Source organism: Danaus plexippus (genome assembly GCF_018135715.1).
Source record: "Danaus plexippus chromosome 16 unlocalized genomic scaffold, MEX_DaPlex mxdp_31, whole genome shotgun sequence".
Classification (NCBI taxonomy): Eukaryota; Metazoa; Arthropoda; class Insecta; order Lepidoptera; family Nymphalidae; genus Danaus; species Danaus plexippus.
Window position 1 is genome coordinate 232,891 of NW_026869852.1, and position 23,513 is coordinate 256,403.

At 30.9% G+C, this 23,513-nt stretch overlaps 3 protein-coding genes across 4 annotated transcripts in view; 1 reads left to right on the forward strand and 2 right to left on the reverse strand.

The window, feature by feature from the left end:
• LOC116771838 (semaphorin-1A) overlaps positions 1–23,513 on the forward strand; it is a 211,917-nt gene that overhangs the window by 110,322 nt on the left and 78,082 nt on the right. The gene's annotated exons all lie outside the window — the stretch shown is intronic.
• On the reverse strand, positions 12,904–13,958 carry LOC116771930 (cilia- and flagella-associated protein 20-like). Its single transcript, XM_032663938.2, has one exon. The coding sequence runs from the start codon at positions 13,899–13,901 to the stop codon at positions 13,014–13,016; it is 888 nt and encodes a 295-aa protein (XP_032519829.1). The 5' UTR covers positions 13,902–13,958; the 3' UTR covers positions 12,904–13,013.
• Positions 14,079–15,169, reverse strand: LOC116771931 (cilia- and flagella-associated protein 20-like). The gene has a single exon (XM_032663939.2). The coding sequence runs from the start codon at positions 15,132–15,134 to the stop codon at positions 14,166–14,168; it is 969 nt and encodes a 322-aa protein (XP_032519830.2). The 5' UTR covers positions 15,135–15,169; the 3' UTR covers positions 14,079–14,165.

Below are 23,513 nucleotides of genomic sequence, written 5' to 3' on the forward strand. Positions count from 1 at the left end.
TAAATCCTCTTTTATAAAATGGTATTTTTTATTCTTAATGAATAAATGATTCTTATGTAAACTAGTTTCCTAAGACGATCCACGTACATGTACTATATAGATCTTATCTAACTTTGCGTACTGTAGATACTTCTTTAAAACTTTTGTAAATACATTAATATGTTAAATAAGAAGATATATTTAAAGTTTAGGAGAAGTAGGTATCTAAATTTGACGGCAGTACGAGTTGTACAATTTTCTTTAGACATACAACATAGGAAGCGTCTCCCGTTTGTCTTTCAATTACTATGTCAAAACGATAATATGACTAATCATACTCTAGTTAATATGTTTCTTATAATTTCGATGTAAATAACCACAACTCATTAGTTACGTTTGTCACTTAAAATCTTGTCTCAAAACTCAATTAATAATAGTAAAAAATTATAATAAAAAAAGCTAAAACAGAGATACAATAATGATTATTTATATTTAGATGTAAAGGCGAAGTCTCCATGACCTTTAGGAACGTAATAAGTTAACAGTAAATTAAAGTTCGACCAAAGTTTTCAATGTGGAACTGGCATAAATTGTCTACGAACTTTATTCGCTGACGGGACAGGTAAAGGAACCACCATTAAGATGATATCAAAGGAGCATTTGAGGAAACAAACATGTTTACCAACGGACAAATAACATTTAACTCGTATAGAGTTAACGAAGTGAAAATTGAGTGCTTTTATAACATCAGTAACGCTATATTCAATCCCTTTCCTATTCCTTCTCAAGGTAATTGATAACATCAAAATATATATGGATTTCATAACTTGTTTAGTCACAAATTTAAAAGCTTTGTATATCTGCTACGCTGTATGAAACAACCCTGTAGTGACTACTTAACCAATTTGCGCTACCCACCGTACAAAGCAAATAGGTGACAGTGTTTTGCGGTCACTTTGTCGTTGGCTCTTTAGTATACAAAAAAATGCACAGCTTTTACATCAAAAGTCAAGTGCAAATGTTAGTAACATGTCATTTTTTCGCTTGTATGAAAACCCAGATCTTGTTGGTTCAATTTTTTAAACTTTAATAATGTAAAATAGGAATATTTCAAAAGTTCTGAGTAAAAATGTAAGTCATGGTTTCTCTAATAATAAATCACGACTATAACCATCCAATTGCTTGGAGTTTCGCGAGAGTATAATCTCCATTATGCAGCGTTTCTACTTCTGCAACGCGTTATCAAGCATAAATATGTAATAATTTACTCGTTATGCGCCTTATATTTAAAAATACAGACAAGCGAGCGACTGACATTAATTTTAGGATGGGGTGAAAAATTTTTGATTGTAAATAAAAAAAGAGACATTATATTTATATGTTTGCCGATGAAATCAAACAAGTTTTTACATATTTTTCTCTTAACAGAAATATTGCTGCTAAAAATCTCCTCCCAATCTGTCTGAAAGTTTACGAAATTAGTCAGAAGAAACTGATATTAATTTGGATCATTTATTACCAGTCTGCCACTCAAAAGCTCCACTGGCTACGTCTGAATATGTCTCATTTTATGTACAGTGCCTATAAATAGATTGAGACATAATTGTAAAAGTTAATAATACTGTATTCGTCTCATTTTCAAGGAATCGTTGCTATGGGTGTTTCATTTATTTAAACAATTCGTGCAGCTCTCTAGATGAGAACTTCAAGGAGCCTTGAATCACGTTCAAATGATTATTTACATCTCCGTAAATATAGTATATAAATATTGTTCCCAACATTATAACTATGACGTTGTTAATTCAAATAATCGAAAATGTACTATAAAGTTACATATCTATTATTAATTTGGGTACAAAATTTTTCAAGATGCTATATTTTCAAAACATTAACGGATTTAATAAAAAGTTTAATTATAGCCGCAGTGTAATATCCTCATTAGAATTCTCTAATAAAACCAGAGGGGGACGCGATGCTTCCCTCACACGAGACCGTGACATTCTCGTCACTGACGCCTTCGTCTCAAACACTAATTAAAGAAAGCCTGCAGTTAGAGACACGCGACAATGACTTTCAGAGTTTAAAATTTAAGGTTACCTTTTAATATTATTTAGAAGTTATCAGGTATATATCCTTGATTGCAAACTATTACATCACATGTCCGTACAAAAAAAAACATACAATACTAACAGAAAAGTTTAAAAAAATCCCATTAAAACTCTTACAGGTAATACTGTCAAATTTATATAGAATCAATTATAATAACCACTTTCATAGTTCAGTATAAAATGCACTGAATGAACTATTGGATATTTAAAAAATTCCCATTTCAAAAGCTGGTCTTACTCACACAGAACCAGCTGTTTTGAAATCAATTAAATTTAACAACAATGTAACAATTCAAACAATTGTATCATCGGAATACAATATTCAAATCTCATTTAACTCTGCTAACATCTATCTTTAGCGGAGAGTAAGGAAGTTTTGAGGCAAGTGCCATTACTAAGGTTTTTTCTACGTAGCGCAAGAAATCGTTTAAGTTAACTCGTTTAGTCGTGAAACTTGCCTTGTGGCCGGATTACTGAGATAAAACTTACTTGGAGCCCTCTATTAAAACTCAGATTTTTTTTTGTATTACGTTTTCATAATATCTTTTCTACTTTTGACGTTTCATTCCAATGAAATTTTTCTGTCTCCTTATTTAGATCTGAAATTTTAATGATGTTTTTTCTCTGAACTCTTCATTCTGCTTATTCTTTTAACAATGTTTTCGAGAAGTTTCAGAAATTTTGTTTGAGATTAGTTGAATTATTTTAATGAATCAAATATTTATGTTACTTAAATTTTATAAACAAAAATGTATAATAATAAAACATAAACAGGTTTTACGTAAAGCTAATTGGAATAATATGGAATTTTAAAACTAATAAGTACGTTATAAAAGAAAGAAAAGAAAAAAATAAAACCTTTAAATAAATTATGTCCATTTAACATTACATTTACATGAAGAACGGGTGATTTATATTCAGATTAACCGATGCTCTTTTTATGTCCCTCTCGTGTTCGCGGATCTGCATCAAATGCAACACAATACACACATACGTGCTATCCATCAATATTCGATTCATGTGAACTGTCTATAAATGATCGAAATTTAATACCGATCGTATGGATACCGCGAAATGATCCTTCTAAAGCATTCGGTTATGATTTTTGTTGAAATCTGACGAAAGATGGGCTTTTAGTTGAAGAGAATAAAGCCAATGGTAATTCGGAATTATTTGATACGTACACTACCTACTACCTACTAGTACGTCATCCGGCTTCTAGGTTATTGAATATTTTTTGACGTATAAAATAAGAATTTCGAAATATCTCTTTCAGATTTTTTACCAATATTGAGTATTTGAATGGGCACATTGTTTATTGTTTACGTAACTTTTTCTTGTTTTAATTAAAAATAATATATACTGGTCACGTCTTAAAATACATAAAAGTTTAATAGTTTTAAAATATATACTACTAATGAGTCTTAATATATGTCATCGATATTTAGAGAACAATTTTCACGTAACATCAGAATTTTCTTATTTTATTTATATTGCTCTCACAAAAATGAATATTTATAAATTTATATATATATTGTCGGCGCCCATTAAGAGGCGCATAATTTCCACGACGAAAAGGGTCCTTAAAAACCGTTCGATATTTGAGTAGAAGGGCTTCACTTTTCGCACAATTAACCTCCGAGTCGTCCCTACGCTTCCGTGTCGGTACATCCGCCTTGCATCCCAGATATCGATTAAAAATATATGAGCTGGCAAAAATATTATGTTGTATTCATTAATTTCTACACTGTGTTATGTAAATGGAAAAAATATCTGAATTAGAGTGCCTTCCTTTCATAAGCAAACAAAGGATGTACTATTAAATTGAGGAAATCTTTGAAGTTAATCTAACCTCATATGAATATATATTAAATATCCTTTAATATTGTATATTTCCGAGAAAGGGTGTTATTCCGGAAGGCGGTAATGAGCGCGCTTTTTCTACCGACAATTGAACCTCTTACAGAAAGAGCAATAAAACTTATATAACGTCATAAAATACTACACAAGACTCTTCATTAAGTTTAATGGCGAAGTACGATGTCAGAAAAACATAGCTCTATAAAATAATATAAAACACTTCTAAATATAAAACTTTCCTATAAAATGTTAGCCTCAATATTTTTTTTAAAATTATAAGTACTTGTATGAATCGAAGTAACCAAGGCCAATAAAATAATTTTGATGATTCTTTAAAAAAAAGCGGATAAGGACTAGTGTTGAATAAAACCCAGTTTTCGTCAAGAGGGCATCCTCTTATCACATTTATTTTAAATAACTAAAAGCATCAAAGTGCTCTTCGTAGCAGAAAATAAACTTACAATATAATAGTAAATTTTTCCGAATTTTTCTTTATCCTTCGGGTCCAAAGACAAACTGTTTCAATGGAAAACTGTATCAAAATATTAACATTATACCAATTAAAGCGGACCTCAACTCCCTCACGTTCCCTCCGTTTTGTAACCATGCGATAGAAAAAGGATCTACCGGCAACTTTTTATGTGCCCATAAAAAATTTATGGCGGTCCCGGCAAGCAAATTGAATATGAAATCAACACGATGAACTTTTAGGCTAAATTTAATGAAGTGAACCAAAACGTGTTTAACTAAACATCTAGATGGATGTACGTAAACGTTGGATGTATTACTCATACTTTATTCTTTATGTAGTACTTTATAGATGTGAATATTATATATTAATTATATTTAAGATTATAAAAAAATATTTAAACTTGCTTTAATGAGGATATGTTGTGAGGGTATAACAAAATGATTATTTAATTATGTGACATTTTGTAAATTTCTTCTTAAAAGCTACGAAACGTTCTAATATGTTGCTAGAAGGACAAGATCTTTACTTTTGAAAAATATTCAAACAATTTTAAGTTTTCCAAATTGTTTCATATCTCAAATACCTAGGATAGTAACACGTAGTAGGTTAGAAATTAAATCGTAAATAAAATTGCTACATTATACATATCAAGAAGAAGTGTCTCTTTAAACCAGCCCAAAAAATTAAAGTTAAACAAAAGAAGACACAGCTCCAGAATTGTGAACAATAGTTGGCTCTTGAGTCACTAAATACTGTCACAGGACGCATGACAAACCAGAAGTTTAATTAATCTTAATATCTGAGAAGAGAATATTTTAAGACGTTTTCGTAGTTAATGTAGCGTTTTAAGATAAACGGTGTGATTACGGCGGGGAGATCGCAAGATACGCACTTATTTATGGTCCTTTAACCCTTCAAAAGTAATGTGCAAAATTTCATATTTCAAAGGAAAGTAAAATGTTTACGTGGCATCTTGAACCGGCTGAATGGAATAAATTTAAACCCCAAGTCCACTCGGCACAATACAACATAACTAACTCAAAAGCCGTAAAGCATATCTCATGCATATCACAGAAATGTTCATCGTATTGCAAAACTGTTACAGACTAAAGCAGCACTGAATAGACCATTATCATTTGGAGCTCTGACACAAGTCGCTCGCTCGCTGCTTAAAACTGAAATCTATATGAAATTGTTTACTTTACACTTAGTTAAAGTATTTTTTGAGCATTCTCTATGCATCCATGTAAACTATGCCATTGCTCGCTGCTATTTGCTTTCTTTTTTGTCTTGACACAAAGCATACAAGAATATTGAACTGTAACATTTTCGTCAGATGGGTATTGATTTATAACATTGTACTTAATACTGTATTAGGACATAAATTTCATATAAACTTAATTATTAACACAGAGTATTAAACAAACTTCAATAATGCTTTACATGATTACGTAATTATTAATGTAAAGAGGTCTTATATAATAATGTAAGGATATCATGATAATTATTATTCAGTACAAATAGACTATGAGTCACTGTCAAGTAGGTACATCCCGTAAGATTTTGTATCCTGTTTCAAACCTACTTAAGTCTTCTCTATTTTGAATTCCAAATGGGAACTATACGGTATTCATAGACAGACATAAATTCAAAAACTGTATAATTTTAACAAAGTTTCTAAGTGACATAAATTATAACTCTCAAAACATTAAACCACTGAACAGAAACAGCTTCATTCCGTTCTTAGTGATATCTAGTTATATAATTGCAAATAGACCAATTTAAAAGGGCAATGTATAAATATCATACTTAAACTGTTATGTTGGATTCATTTTCATAATTTAACTGCACTCTACTATTGAAATATTCAAGCTAGCCAACCCAAACAAAATGTACTACGACCGACCGACGCCCCTAACGCGTATTCGCACCACACTTCTGAAGCCTACTTGACCCACATACTCTATGTGTCTCCTATAACAGGAAGTTTCCTATCCGACTCACTAGACAATCTCTTAAACGAAACACAACTCTATAACCACGCTGTAAAGATCATACTTTCTTGCCCACTCCACCGACTCAAAGGCGACTCCCCACGCAATTTAACACTTTGTTTTTCCTTCAAACACGGCGGAATATTCAATGTCGACGGAAAATGAGTTGGATGTATCTACTTAGCGACATGCTACTTACCCGTACAAGTAATAAGATTCATTTTCAAAAAGCAAGACTTAGCTACGTATTGAATTTTTTATCCGGTTTCGGCCTACACTAGCTGCAATAATACATGTAATCTAAGCTATACTTGCGATCTGTGTATTCACAAACAGAATTTTTTAAAAATTCATAGAAGGGTTATATAATATGCTTTTCGTATTCTATTAAAATACAAGGGGTGCAAAATTCCTGTGAAGCTGCGATTTAGATTGAAGTAAAAATTGTAGGCTTAAACATCATACAAAGGGCATGAAATCGTGATAAGGGGTAACTCCTCAGAAAATTGTTGTGCTTTGATTCAGTTAATGTTGCAAACTTTTAATTGGTTTAATAATTCGCCTTTTCAGATTTGGATGTAAGTACAAAGTGTTAACTTTTTCAATTATCGTCAATTTAACTTTTGAAATATGACTAAGATTGACGGTTACCTTTCTATTTGATGTTTAATCAATGTTACGCTTGCAAACTGTGTACGATATTATTTGTTTGATTCGTTTAATGAATGTTTGCTGGATTGGATTCATATACATGTTCGTTATATCCACTGTCAGCTATTGTTTTAATTACTTTAATTTATTTATATTTCTTTTTTACATAGAACATTTTGAATTGATATAGAAAATAAAATATTAAATTGCAGTCTGATTTGCACCGACACATATTTCTAGGGAATACCATTGTTTGACAGAAAATATTATGAAGGAATTTATTCCTTATTTGTACTTTAGCTTATGAGTGATTGATCGTTTGAATTATTTGTAAACATAGAAAAGTAATGTTCGATTTAGATAACCTTATTTAACAAAATTTTAACCAAAAAACTCAAAGTCATGTGTCTAAATTGTACAACACACTGAAAAAGTGCTTGTCTGAAATATCTGGTACAAATAGTAATGGTGACTTAGATTTAGGTCAGTACTGTCCTCTTAACGTAAATTAAACCCTAATTAGTCAGGGTCGTCGGACTCGTGAATTATCTCTGTTTGTTTCGAATAAGTAGTCCAACTTTATTTACTATGCAACACTCCTATTAAAAATGTATTCAACATTTATAAATTTTGGGAATACAATTCGTCCTAGTGGAGCAATAATATTGATAGAAAGAGAGCGTACGACGCAGAGGATAATGGTGTATATATATATATATTTTTGTATAAATTCAGACTGGCGTTTTATTTAATCAGAAATGTATTATTTTAATAGTAATTTAAACTGTCTCCTATTCCTTTTTTTCTGCTCTCAGTATGGATGGAATATGATATACAAATAAATGTAACTTTAATTGTTATTTATTACATCAACGTAACGTGATTTTAAATAAAAAATTTAAACAGAAATTGAGAAAATATAATATCCAAGTTTTGAGATTTAATCTTCATCATTTTTACGTTTCTTTTTTTTTCTTTTGAGAATCTATATTTTATATATAATATGATAAATTGCCACAATTTCGAAAATCAGACAGCGTTTTAACATGCTATTCTTATAGTATGTCATTGAATCAGGTGTGCTTTACACCATCATCTTGAGATTTATTGATAACAATATGTCGATGAAGCTTCATCATTACATTAAGTGATAAAGAAATAATATTATTATCATTGTATAATCGTGCAGAAGTTTCTATTAAATGATGTCATGTTAATGATATACAGTGTTCAGAGACCCTTCTATTAAAATCCTTGATTATAATCGCGTGTAATTTGGTTAAACGTCACAGGCCCATTTAGTGACCGATCGCAGGCGGCGGTCAATCCACTCCCGAAATTAAACTGTCAACGTTCATATTGTTTGCTCACTTGTTTCGAACTGAAATTGTTTTTAACTGCTAAAATCATTATTTGTGTTAATATAATTTTATCAAAAAAAAAAAAAATTTGTGAACCATTTAACAATTTTAATGAAAACCAAACGTCGCCTCGACTTTGAGTAGTTGCTGTATAGTTTGAAAACGAGGTGTCTGGAAACAAACAAGATATTTATTTCGACACAATTTCTCTGGCTATGAATATTCAAATACATACCTCATTTGTCCCGGGTCGTATTCCATTAAATTATAGTATTATAATTTGAAATCGTCGATTTAAATTGTCGATTAACTTTATAGGTACAACTAGCGTTACATAGCGAGGGTACCAAACACATAAATTCAATGAGCAACCATATATTCTGTGCTGCAAAATTAAATTAAATTATATAAATAAAAGATAGGATACTGTAACAGCAACACATCAACGTTTAATCGTCGCTCGTGTTCCAGAAAGTGTAGAACTAAAACAACACAATTTAACGAAGCGCGCTGCTATATGAAACATGTCAACCCTTATTACTGTCTCCCGTTCACTCTATTATACGACTTCTTGACGAAAAACACTGCACTTTTTAATACTTATAATTAGATAAATGCTTCCACTTATAGATTATCGTTGATTCATTCAAGTTAAGATTGTATTCCATTTTTAAAATTGGTGTACGTATAGTTTTGTATAATTAGATAAATACTCGGTTTGAATCATGTTAAAGGTTTTGTCTTATTATTATAATATGATAATTTATTTTTTAAATTAAATAATATTATGTTACTAGCCTATGCATCAAAATAATTATATACTGAGCGTCAAAGAGAACAAAAATACTCTTACATTTGAATATTGTGTGTAATGGGTGTACTATGATATGTGTGTGCTGTGTGTCTGTGACAATATCGTCTACAGCTATTACTCCATACTTTCAATTAGCTGATTGCTTGTTTGTCATGTAAAGAACCTTCTTTATTATGATGATTGTGACAGCAAACAGTCGGTAATTGCATAATGGCATGTTTACAGAAACAAAAAAAATCTATGCTTTAAAAAAGTCTTTGTTGTAACATCAGCACATATTGACTCGTGTTTAAAATCGCGTTCGTAAATTGAATAACAATTTTCTCAATTTGTTCGTATATTTTTATGTTCACTTAAATTCATATTTTCGATCAAATTTCAATCGATTTTAATCTCATATAAATTGATTGAGGTTAAACTTTTAACGCATTTTAGTAAAATTTTTATGAGGGAAAATATAACCGAAAAAAAAATTCACTTTATCTTAAATGAATTTTATGCAATGTGCCAAACAATTATATATTGTAGTTGGATTGCGCGTTTTACTTCACGAATATTTAAAACGTATCTCTATACGTTTACAAATTATTCAAATTCGTTAGGGAATTTTAAATGATTTAATAAAATATTCCATCATTTTGTCATGAGTGCATATTAACTATGCGTACTCGGAGCCGGAAAGTTGTTTTAACTGACATTCAGTTGGATCATTATCAATTCAATTATTTAAGCACTTTAAGGCTATATGAAAGTAAAAAAAAAATGGCCGCGTTTTTTCCTTCTATAGTTTTGTTAGTCTTAACCAAATTGTGTTTAATATGGCCGATTTTATTGCTTTTCAAGAAGACATACCTAGTAATTAATATACGTATGTTGTAACAATTTCATTGAAATATAAAAAAATCCGAGGAATGTTTTGGAAGTAACAATAAAATACAAAATGTCGTCCCTGCCATACCTATCCAGCTTTGCACTTAATTTTCAGACTATAAAATCTGTAATGTATCAGAAAATAACCGACACGCAAGTTATCTGGAAACGACAGCCTCCGGTTAAAATATTGCAGGGACCTGAACGTAAAAATGACCCGCTTTATGAACCGTAAAGATAGTTGTTGTTTATGTAACTAACCTCCAATAACAAATAAATCACGGTTAAAAAGTATTCCCCGTACAAATTGTTTCTCTTTAATGAATCATATAAAACAATTTATTTGTAACTTAAAAGAATCTCGTGTTGTAAGTGATTATTTCAATTTAATGTATCCGTATGCGGATCCCGAGTTACAATGTGTATGCTCAAGGATGCTTAAAATATACTTAATAACCAGCTTTCCTTGATAAGACACTATACACAGTTCAGAAGTAATTGAATCTGCATTCACAAGTACACCACTCCTTTAATTTGGCTAAGTAAGGATGTACAGTCAGTAGAAGAACTTGAAATAGAATTTAAAAAAAGCAAGAAGGATATATATTTAATATCTTAAAGCAAAAAAAATAAGTGATATATTGTAATAATGACGTAAAGAGAATAACTCTAATGTCTTCAAAACACAAGACCCTATTCCTCAGTGTCATTTATATGTATAACCCGAGAGTTTATTATTTAACGTTGTTTTTCGTCATGAATAAAATAAAGCTTGATATTCCTGAATAAGCATGCTGCTCTGTCATTAGTCATAATTCTCTGACGTTTGTTCATAACTTTGATGTGACGAAATATATTTATACTTTTAATCAATTGTTATATACGAACGTGTTACGCTAAGTGACATCAAAGTATTATCTTGATGAGTGATAGCAATTAAATCATTACTAATATATACGGGAACGTTATTAAATATATCGCAATCTTAAATTAACCGATATTAAGTTTCTCGCATAAATTGATATATACGAGAATTTAATATAGTTGTAAGTTATATTTTAATTATTATCACTCATCCGCTGCTGACGTTACATTTGTGAGTCTGAGCACGTCCTTCTCGGACCGTACTTCAGATGGATTATGCCGCCTTTGTCGTAAATTTTACAACTTCAAAAATTAGGCGCCGTGAGCTGACTAGACCCTGTTACACTAGCGGCAAATTGTTTTAGCTCCGACTGTGGTCATAAGATAACTATTGTATATTTTATTGGATCTATAAAACTTTTATATTGTTTTATAAGGATCTAAATTTAAACGAATTCATCGTATATTGGAAACGTTTCACAAATATTAATTATGTTTAAGCGATTTTTCTTCCGCCTTAATATTTATTATTGAAAGTTATTTACATGATGCATTCATGAATTTACGTTATGATTGAAATAGATCTCATTATTATGTTACACTTAATTATTTATATAATTTCAGTTAATTATGTTAGTTAAGAAATTATTTATTTTAATTTATAATAAACTTAAGGTTTAATAAAACGTGAAGCAAGTACTGCGAACTGAAATCCTGCTTTAGTTCGTTAAGCATTGTGGTGTAAGTCATAGGATTTCCGCGGATAAATAACAATTGATGAATTACACTAAAATAATTTCTTGAATTGATAAAAAAAATATTGATTTGATGAATGTGGGCAGAATATCTCTTTATGTCTATTAAATGTACCAATCAATGTGTAAGGATCACTTTGATTATATGATTTTGTGTTATTCCCAATCGACATTCACGCTTAAGTAACATGATGAAGTTGTTGTAATTACTCTATCAACTTAGCATGTTAACCAGCGTTCTCTCACATCTTAATCGTTGCCAGAGCAGCAACGTTGCTGTGTGATTTATGACTCGCCACGCCACAGTAACTTATTACCAACATTTATGCTCAGGGAATAAGCTAAAAGATATATGCGGTTTTGGGAACATCATAATAATGCTCCTATCCGAAAATGCTCATCTAAATTAAAACGTAACTAACAATTTTAATTGCGGTCCAACTCAATTAAAATTTTCTCATTATGTTAGTAAATACTTTCGAGTTTGGTTCGGATGAAGAACAATAGTATGAAAAAAAAATGTCAAAGCTGACCAAGAAATGAGATAACTGAACTTTAACTTTATCGCTATATCTGAGTAGATTGATTTTGGTGAAAAAATAAAATCCATACATACCGAATAAGTGGTCTCAGAATAATCACATAACGTATGCTCATCATGGCAATAACTGTGGATAAACGTAATGTTAATTTTTAAATTATGATCTTCCTAATGTTTTAAAATAATTACTTAGAAATTCGCTTTATTTATTTAGACAATATTGTCATGCGTATTGAACAAAAATACTTGTAAATCAAATAAATTATTTAACTTTTTAACTTTAATTACTCAATAAAATTTTAATAAAAAATGCATTTTATATCGAATTTTATGCGAATATTTTGTTTTATTTTGTGTCTTATCAAAATCTTTTTGTTTCAGGTACGTTAATTACTGAGTTGAAGAATTTATTCAATGCCAACTGTAACGCTACGACAAAAATGTCCATGTTAAATAAGTATTACATAAATATAAAGATGTAAGTAAATGTTTTTGGGGATATAAGATAGAGTATCTTTCAAATTAACTTAAATGTTGAAATACTGCCTTTTTAAACGTTTTTTTTTTTTATTAATGACTATCTATATAAACTATTGTTTAAAATATAAAGCTAAAAACAATAATCAATCAAATATCTAATTACACACTGATATATATTAAATTAAATTTCATCATTATAAATAAAAACAAAGATCACACAGTTTACAAAAATAAAATATTTTATAAAATAAGATTATTTAAACCTCAGCAGCCCTCTGCCTCCTCAGTTGGTTCTACGACCTCGTCAGCTAATGGTTCTGCAGGTTCATCACCTGCTTCTTCGGGTGGAGCTTCTGGTTGCTCTTCTTCCTTTTGCTCTGGAGCGATTTCCTCAACTACTTCTGGCGGTTGTTCAGCAGCCTCAGATTTTTCATCTCCAGCTTCCGTAGTTGTTGGTGTAGCCGTCGTTGCGCTTACTTTACTCTGTACATCAGCAGGTTTCGAGGGTTGCTCTTCTTCTGTTTCGGGTTTTGGGGCCTTTTTTTCTACTTTCTCCTCTTTCTTTTCCGTCTTAGTTTTCTTTTGTTTTCTGTCCAATGGCAAATATAATTTATAATCCTGAGGTAATTCTTCTTCGGTGTAAAGTTTTTCGCTAAAATAGATTCTCCTCAAACGAGCGTTAGCGTGTACTTGAACTCGAAGTGTCTCTATAAATTGACTTCCATAAGCTCGCCTTGTAAAATCCGCTAAATTAAATTGAATTTGATTCCACCCGCCTGATAATCCTATTGGCATACTTGTACAAAAAGGTTTAATCTTTGTTGTTGATTGGAAATTAGAAATTCTAAATCGTCTTCTCATATTTTTATCGTCTAATATTGTTATTTCAAATGAAAAATACCTTTTTAAATTTTTTACAATCATTACAAGGAATGGAAGTCGTATTCCAAGAACTTGATTTTTCTTTGGGCATGAAATATACGTAGTTGCAACATTTGTGCTAACTATTTCCAAAACTATGGAATTGACTTCACTATCCGTAAGACGCTTTATGTGACCATTCTGCACTTCTGTATCCCAGATTGCTAAAGGATCAGAACCACAGCTATAAAATATTGATAGTAATCCGCTTTGATAGGTATTTTTAAACATTTTAAAATAATCAACTTTTTATAAATTGAAAGTTTAGTTTGACAGCTCTGAATAATGACAAATTTGACTTTCACAGTGATTTTTTTATGTGACCAGTACGCAAATAATGCAACAAATTTTAAAAATAAATTTATTATACCATAGCACTTATGTAAAATATTAAATAATTTGCTTGTTGTCTACTTCATTTTATTTAATTAATTTAAAATAAATTATTTGAAAGTCACTTGCTCCAGAACAAAAAACACGCTTATAACATGTTTCCTATTCTTCTACTTGTTTTGTTTCTTTTTCGCCTTTGGCTGTTTCTTCATCATGTAACATTATGTCTTGTTTTTCTTCTCCAGAAGGCTCTATTTCTTGATTTTCTTGACTAACCTGATTTTCTTGTTTTTCTTGATCTTCTTGATTATCTAGACCCTCTTTATTTTCCTGAGTTTCTATATCATTTTTATTTTCTTCAACCACTTTCTTTTCGCTGTCTTCTTCGACACCCCCTGCGACAGATTTTTCTATTGATTGTGTTTTTTTTATTGAATGTAAAGAAACTTTAGACATAGTTTTAGTGTCAGTTTGCACTGTTATCTGGGTATGTTGAGATGATGATGGTTTTATGTTTTCTTTCCCTGAAACTGGTTCCGGTGCGTTTTTCTTTCCTTTTGCACCTTTACTTGTGAGCGGAAAATATAATTTGTACTCAGGTGGTAGTTCATCGTCCGGTATAAGTCTTTCGGTAAAATAAATTCTTCGGAGACGAATGTTTGCATTAATCTTAAGTTTTTGTACTTCCACAAACTGTTTCTTATATGCACGTCGAGTGAATTCTCCTAGATTGAATTGAATTTGATTCCATCCGTCGGAAAGGCCAATGGGCATAACAGTGCACAATGGCAATATCTGCGTATTGCTTTGAAAATTGGATACTCTAAATCGCCTGCGAGTTAGAGTTTCATCCAGAATAGTTACTTCAAATGAAAAATATTTCTTCAAATTCTTTACTATCATAACTAAGAAAGGCATTGTTATTCCTAATACTTGATTGCCTTTTGGACAAGTTATGTAGGTTGTACTTACATTTGTTCCACCTATCTCTAATACCATTGACTTAATATCTTGGTCCAAGAACCTTGTTATGTAACCATCTTTAGTGTGGGTTTCCCAAATAGCTAAAGGTTTCGAACCCACGCTATAAAAAACAGTGAGCATGCCCCTTTGATAAGAGTTTCGATACATATTATTTTATTTTCTTATATTTATTTTATATGATACTTGATTACAATGAATTGCGCAAATTTGACGCTTAATTAAAAGAAGATGTGACAAGGGTTTAATTCAAAGAGTTTTTATTTATATTTAAAAATCTTGCATAACATAATAATTACATTCCCGTGTGACCTTATAGTTTTAATAAATATATGTTAAATTTTCCTTTGTCTAGCACGAAGTTTCATTGTCGTATTGGCAATGGCAGTCTCGTCAGGGGTGCACAACCCAATATAACGAAGCCGACGCCGGCGGAAATGAACGCTTACAACAAATCCCTCTTTTATCATTTTATATTCTGCCTGATGATAAACTTTATCGTTCCATGACTCTGCTAAAAGATATTTTTTGAAAATATTATGAATTACAAATAACCACTTTATATTAAAGTCTACTTGTAAACAATATAATAACACATAAATTAAATAGCCACTTAAATATACGTAATATGTGGCAGTGTTAAGCCGTTCCAGAAATGTATACATTGCGTGCAAAAGTAACTGATAAAAATAAATAAGTTTGTCATACACTGAAAAAATTCCAGAGAATATAAATAAAACTTTTAAAAGAAATCTGACTTTCGTTGTGATTTATCTTCCCATTAGTCATCCTCGACACTAGAAAAATATGTCACGCAAGGCCACAACGCACACAGTCTGTAACAAAAATAACATTTTTGTCGACTCTAAATCACGACTTTTCCTCTACGCCGCCCAGGAGACGGACCAAAAAACTGACGCGAGAACAATGTAACATGAAATAGTGCCTTCTGACTATCGCGATAAGAGTGAACTGGCTTATTTGACGTGTCGGTATAGCTAATAACGACATGCTTCAGTTCCAGTCATATTTTTTTATACGACGCCATCTCAGTATATTTATATATTAGGGAAGCATCCTGTTTATTGTGAAGTTATCGTGACAATTTCTCAAAACTAATGATACGGAAAACTAGTAACAGATACGGCTGTAGTGAGAAAAAATGCCATAGCATTATTAAATTTAGGACCCATTGCCTTAACTTATAAGCTTCAGGCACCTGAGCCGAGTAACGCTTCTTTACTATTCATTCAGTCAAATCGATACCCAGTGTTCATGATCCCGACCCTGTTAAAGCAGAAATTAACTTTCTAAGCCAGATTAACCGCTCGAAAGATTTTAAATACGTCGGATAGTGTGCAAAGTATATGAGAATAATGTTTTAAACTGAAAAACTAGTTTTAGATGTACCCAGTATATTTACGGAGCTCATTGATTGGCGCAACGAAGCGTGGTCTGCATAATGTATTGAACGATTCGCGATTCTAGCAAACCTTTGTCTGCGTTATTTACAACCACCCCGTGTATTCACGCGGAAATTGGATTTGTAAAATAAGACACTGTATAAATAATCTTTATCTAAAACATATCTCAACGGGATCGAGGAAGCTACATTTTTAACAACATCTTCGTCTAGGTTGCAATGGTCTGTAACTTAACTTGGCTATAAAATACTTTGATCACTTTTATTTAAGCTGTTTCAGGCATTACAAACATCAAGTCATTATGTGATTCTATGGCCAATGAGCAAGTTTAAATACTTCTCTGAACAATATAGAAAGTTATTTTCGTTGTTACCATAAATTTATTTTATATTTTAAACATTGTTTTCCGTATTATAATCATTATAAATTTAAGTCGTTGATAGAAGCGCTTAAATCGAGTCTTGTGGGCCGAAAATAATGGCTGTCATTTCAGAGCCGGGTGGGGACAATGTATCGAAATTAATATCCGGACTGAAAGCCAACGGACAATTTGTCCTCCCGGAATGTGGATAATTAAAAGGGACTTGTCCACCGTCCATCCAGCTAAAAATATTTGATCTAAGATGAGAAACAACGAAGGAGATTAATACAGGAACTTTGATAAGTTTTAAGCGGATCTCGATGAGGTCGTATACAATTTGTTTTTATTTTTTCTCCGTCAACTAGCATCGTCTAGTAAATCTAAAATGCCGATAATAAAAACACTTAGCTTTCTATCGTCAATAAATTGTTATAAGCGCCGTGTCCTCTGTTACACTTAATTTATATTATGATGGAAAATGCGAAATAAGTCAGCCGATTTCCCTCGCTAGATTATTAAGATCTAAATGAGTATCAAAGTATAAGGATGAATCTTTATAGACCCGTCTTCATCAGCTCATTATTGATGTTTCTTTTGAAATGTGTATAAAATTTATTATTGATTAATAAATAATCTTTCTGACAAATTAGAAAAAAAAATATTACGAGTCACAATATTAACATATAGTTTACAATAGATATATATTAAGAGACGAATATAAAAATGATATTATTATTTAGTATATATTTTATATATTTTGTATTTTAATTTTACACTAACGTTACCGGATAAAACTATCGAGGCATAAATTTTGCGGTAGCAATAGTAATTTTAAGTTATGACGTAAATCTCAAGTCATGCCAAGACTTTACGAGAAAATTTTGTATCTAAAGTTGCTTGCCAAGTTAACAGTATATTTGGAGGTTTAAATAAATATCAGTAAAAATTTATTCAATGATATAAAAAAATATTATTAAAAAACTTAAGTATACTAATATAAAATTTTATATAAACGAACTGGTTTATTTGAGTGCTATTTTAAAATATTCTTCATAAGGTTTAACCGCTACTAAGAATTTCAAGGCTGTAAAATATGAAGCCAATACATAACAGTGATATACAGAGACGTTGGTACCGCGCCAGCTTTCCTAAATAAACGAGCTGTGTTGTGATCATGGTATGCAAAAACTAACAACTGACAAGATATACTGTTTGTGATTAAGTATTTTGAGTTGTTCTCAATAATGACCCATACGATTGTATTTTACAATACGTAAATTACTTATTTTATCATCTAATTTAAAAAAAAATTCTGATAAGGATCATTAACAGATTTAAAACTTATTTGAAAGCGTCGAAGCGTGAAAAGTTAATGATATGTGAACGAACCAAGATCCTTCGTAATTGTTAGTGAATTTAATCGCTTGTAAGGGTACTGTATGGATTTTCAGGTTTTGCTTAATTTCTTTCATTTCATTTAATCATCATAACCATTGTCGTAGAAAGTATGTGATAGACAACAGCACTTTTAGGAGCTATCCAACTGATTTGATTTCTTACAAAAGAAGAAATTAAATTTATTGTCTGTTACTTAAAGTTATTTAATGATTTGGGTGAACGATGCCCATGAATATTTAGTGATCTAACGTTAGAATTAAAAAGAGATTAAATATAAATCAGGGTTATGCAATTTTCGACAATAAAGTGCACATGGCCCATTACAGATAGTAGAGGAGGCACTAAACACCCTTCAGGGCTATTACGAAGCTTTTGTATTCACCCTGGATCATTATTGAAAGGAATCAGCGTTTGCCACTTCGAAAATTTTAATTTAAGTAATGTAGGCCTTAGGGATAAGTTGTGTCTACACCGAGGATAGATGTACTGGTAAACTTAGCTTTGGTTTAGTCTTTGTTGGTTTTGAGCTTTGAAATTTAATATTATTATCTTACTCTCATTATTTTTCTTTATGTAAGATAGTTTCATAAATTTCGAAATAGGAAAGAAGTGAAACGATTTTTACAAAATGTTTTACTAATTTTGAGTTCAGATATCGAAGAAGTTGAGTATAGTTCGAAACTATTTTTAAAATTTTGGGTTAAGCTAGAACTTAAATTTGAAATCAAAAAATATACAATCAATCAAATACTTTAATGTTATGGATTGGTTTTGATTCTTTAGCTGAAATTTAATTAAATTAAATTTTTCAGTATTCTAAACATATATATGTTAATATGTAAGGCTGTTATTCTGAGTTTAAAGGTTACTTCATAAGGTAAAGTAAGGTACCCCACTGTTCTGACATACAAATGCGGATAATCCTTGCTCCATTTTGTTTTTACCACTTGCAATTTGCAATCTTCTTCTGTTTTATTTTTAATGATAAATACCTCCTAATTGAATTCGTGAACTAATAAAATTAATACGTAGCGGATATAACCTAGATTTTTTTTATTATTATTACTTAGTTGTAAATAATAGAGTCCTTTTGGTTAATGTTCGACATATAAAATGCACAAAGGGACCCAAAAACTTTTATGCTACTTTTAAAATAATACAAATAAACGATTTCCTTTTACATCACATGAACTTACTGCATTGCTAACAACTGCTGTTCACTTAAATATCTACAATAACATATTAAAATTGAATCATTATTTCAAAGCGAGGCCATAAATCGTACGTCCCGTGAATTTTATAAAGACATGTCTATATCAAATGTGCCCTCTCATATGATTGTACATAACAATGTTAATAACACAATTTTTTTATATATTTTTTTAAATATTTGTGTGATATTTTCTTGTTTACGAAGATATATGTTACAAAATAAATTTATAGGATCTATAGAAATTTAAAATAAAGTTTATATATGGGATCCCTTCACCCGAGATGGTTCTATGTAAAAAAGGACATCAAAAGAGTTTCGAAAATAATAACACACTTCTTTCTCAATTATTATTAATATAAAGTTATGACATTAAAAAAATATATATTTTATAATTAAAATTAAATAAAATAATAAATAAAAACATAAAAATATAAATTAAAAAAATCGAACATTATGAGCAACCTAAGCTTATGTAGGTACGCTAAAAAAAAACAACTTTAAAAATGTTATACAACCTGTGTTAGTGAAATTGTTTGTCTTGAAATTTCTTTATTCATTAACATAAATGGCTTGTAAATAGCATCGTCAATCGTATCACACTTATATCATTCGCGAGTCAGTCGTTGCATTATTCAGTATTTTACTTTTTAATATTCTGACGACATATTTGAGTCTCCTTTCAATTTTTTCCCGCCTTCCTTATGCCGGTGTGCTGAGAATTCCTAAAGCTACTTATTGATGTTCGCATCTTAATCCCAACATATCGCATCGACTGTTGGGCGTTCCATTTATTTTTTATCGATACGCTATAGGGCTTTCCTTGTTCTCCGCTTATATATAGATATGGCGATTTATTGTTGCTGATTTTTATCGATACTAAATCTATCCCCAATATAATATACGCCGTATAATGCGATTAAAAAATAAGTTGGTGGCTGAATATACGAGTATGTATGAAATAGGGGCAGTCGCTGGCTCTGTTTAATCGAAATTCTGTTTGGAATAAATTGTTTTGTCGAAAGAGCGATATTTCATTATTATAACCGCAGTATTGAGGTGGGCCTATGACGTATATATAACAGAAATAAATTACATGACGAGGTAATTATAAAACTTATTACAACCATTCATAATACAGGGTTTAACCGTGCGTTGAAGCTATTAATAACGACTGTAGAGCAACAACCTGTTATATATTCAATTTAACGTTAATAAACTAATTGTAATAATTCGCTTCTTACTAGGTTTTATCTTATTAAAGCTTGCCTTTTTGAACTAAAAATAAAATAAGAAAATAGTTATATGAACCATCGATTTTTGTTGAGTTGGTTAAAAGTATATATGGAATTTTCGCGAAGTAAGTCTCTTTTCGTGTTTTATTTTTTACTCTTAATTGTTGTGTATAAGTTTTATAAAATTACATAATCTTCATTTGTCACTTACATGGTTGACTTAGTTTTAAATCGCGGTTTTGCTTTTTCTAAATAGTAATTTATTCATTATTCAAGTGTACAAAAATGCGCTAGAAAGATGGATACTCTATATAAGAAAGTAATATGTTGAAAAGGATGATCGAAACTCCTTACTTTTATACTCCACCGCTGTTTTGATAACTTTTAATCACAAAACAAAGGAATCGGCGAGTTCTTGTGAAAAGTACAACTTATGCTCGAAAAAAAATGACCAAGAACAGAGAAATCTGTGATGTCTGGAAAGTTAAAAGAATGTTCTAAGCCATATTAAAACTATAAATCAATAGCTGGTCCATTCCATTGGAAGAACCCTCCCGTTGTGCTGATGCCTACCAATCTGGCCCCCTCGTTAACATGGCCACTTCATTTATATGGATTTCTCTCTGGTCAACGAACTTTTCGATTCCTTTAGTAAATTCGCTGTTTAATTCGGGATATATAAGTTATAACGAAGATTCTATCGGCTGTTTGTAGTTTCAAATTCGACAATATTCAGAAAATATGTATTGCGAAGATAATGTAATAAATAAGACGAAAGTTTGCTCAAAATTGTCAAGTTAATCTTTTAAAACATTGAATTGAAAGTTTAAATGAGAAAAGAGAATAGATTCTGCTATATTCAAATAAAAACTAGCATTAGCTGGAATGAAAATTAAATGAAATTATACCTATAATAGAATTTCGATATGAAATTTAATTATAGCTATAGCGAAACAATGGAGTCGAGCGAGAATATTAGAACACAAGGTGTGGGAAGTTCACTTATGTAATTAAATACATGGTACGTGACCTGCACAAGTTTCTGGAGTAATTGGCCAATTTTTCCAGCTCGCTCGTTAAGTAAATATGAAGCAATTACAGCATCTCATTTCACGGCTCTTACTTTTAGAGATGACGGAGTTTTGAGCAAAATTTTCATAGGCTTTTACTTTTGGTAATCCATTGAACATATCAGGTTTTTTTTTAAGCTTGTCATGTTCTTTTGCAATGATTATTAGAAAGATTCAAAGCTTTTGTTTTAACCGCTGGTTAAAATACGAGATTACGTTTACCAATTATATACAACTGTGAAAGGTTTATAGGACAAAGAGAAGCCTATGTATTATTCTATCTGTCAAATAAATTTCACAGTTTTTCCGTTACTAAACACTGACGTACACATTCGCAGGATTAATGTGAATTTTATGTTGTTAAGTCCTCACGTCAAAATATTTTAGCATGAAATATATTATATTAGGTACAGCAAAAGACACGAAGGACAAACTGATGTCCATAATAAAATTGAATGTAATATAAACATGCTTCTGAAAACCGTATCATAGAATTATTCTTCTGGCACAAGTTCTACATGAATTTCCCTAAGAATAAAATAGAACAATGCTGTATAGTATTAAATATTATATTTTTTTTGGGAAACCTGAAAAGAAGTCACGTAATTTGTGGGAATGTGTATCATTTGCATATGCCTCACTTAACCGTATTATAAAGACGTGCAGCTTAACCTTATAAAGTAAACGAGAGCCATATATTCCTATTACGTTTTAATGAGAAACGCGAAAATTGTCTGTCGCGGTTACATTACACACGTACATAGCTATAAGCTATTTGTATTCTTTGTCTCTATGATACGCGTTTTCCTTTTTTCATTTCACCCCATAATTTGAACAATGGACTATACGATACCTCGTATCACTTAACTCTTATAGCAGACGCAGCTCTTTTATGAAATGTAACTGTAGCAAATTTTAATCCCATTAGGATCAGACGGAGGCTAATTACATTATCATTAGTTTCGGCACAGCGAACCGTTATAGTGTTATAAACAGAAACAGACGGTTCGGTATGCCATGGCGTTATGGAATATTTAAGTGCATAGCGGATTTCCTCTGCCTTCAGCGAACAGCTTTATCACATTTTATTTTATTCATGAGTTTTCAAATATACGTGAAATGTTTTAAAGTGGTGATGCTTTCGTAATTTAATAGGATTTCTGTTAATTGTTCGAAATTATTTTTGTCTAGCGGAAAAACAAATGTTTATTTTTTTTAGAATGCCTGAAGAAGTAGTCAAAGCTAGGCGATTTTATTCAATTTGTCCACCCTCCAAAGGGTACGAGCATGAAGATAAATACATGTCCAATGTCAATGTACAACGTCCTGTCCGCCCATTTTGGATCTTACTAAATCCTTACAAATTATCGCCATATTCCAGAACCCTGTACTTCACTTTGATTGGTTTCTTCCAAATCATTTAATATTAAAATATGTTGTCACTACTGTATTTTACTTTATAAATTTCTTTGTTCAATGTGTTATATACTAGTACATATCTGAACTCTTTGTTAGACATGCCGGAGCGGGATTAGAATGTTTTATCCGTAAAATCTGTATCTGACTAGTGTAAACGCGGAAGCGAACTGCAATTTACGTACCAAATCGAGTGTGAACGAAACCAACATTTCGTAACCGCACCGATTTTCCACTCTTTTTATATCTGATCCAACTTCCACGCCAGCTTCCAAAGTATTGTTATCTTTCTTAAACCGATGAAAAAAGAGGACAGATATATACACCAATGTTGGCGGGTTGGTATTGTCTCTTGGCCGTATTATAGACTATGTTTCTTTATTGTAGGGGGAGAGACAGCAATGGGATTGAAAAA

Excerpts from the sequence above, each read along its gene's own strand:
- LOC116771930 (XM_032663938.2), bottom strand. The coding sequence starts at position 13,901 with ATGTTTAAAAATACCTATCAAAGCGGATTACTATCAATATTTTATAGC.
- LOC116771931 (XM_032663939.2), bottom strand. The coding sequence starts at position 15,134 with ATGTATCGAAACTCTTATCAAAGGGGCATGCTCACTGTTTTTTATAGC.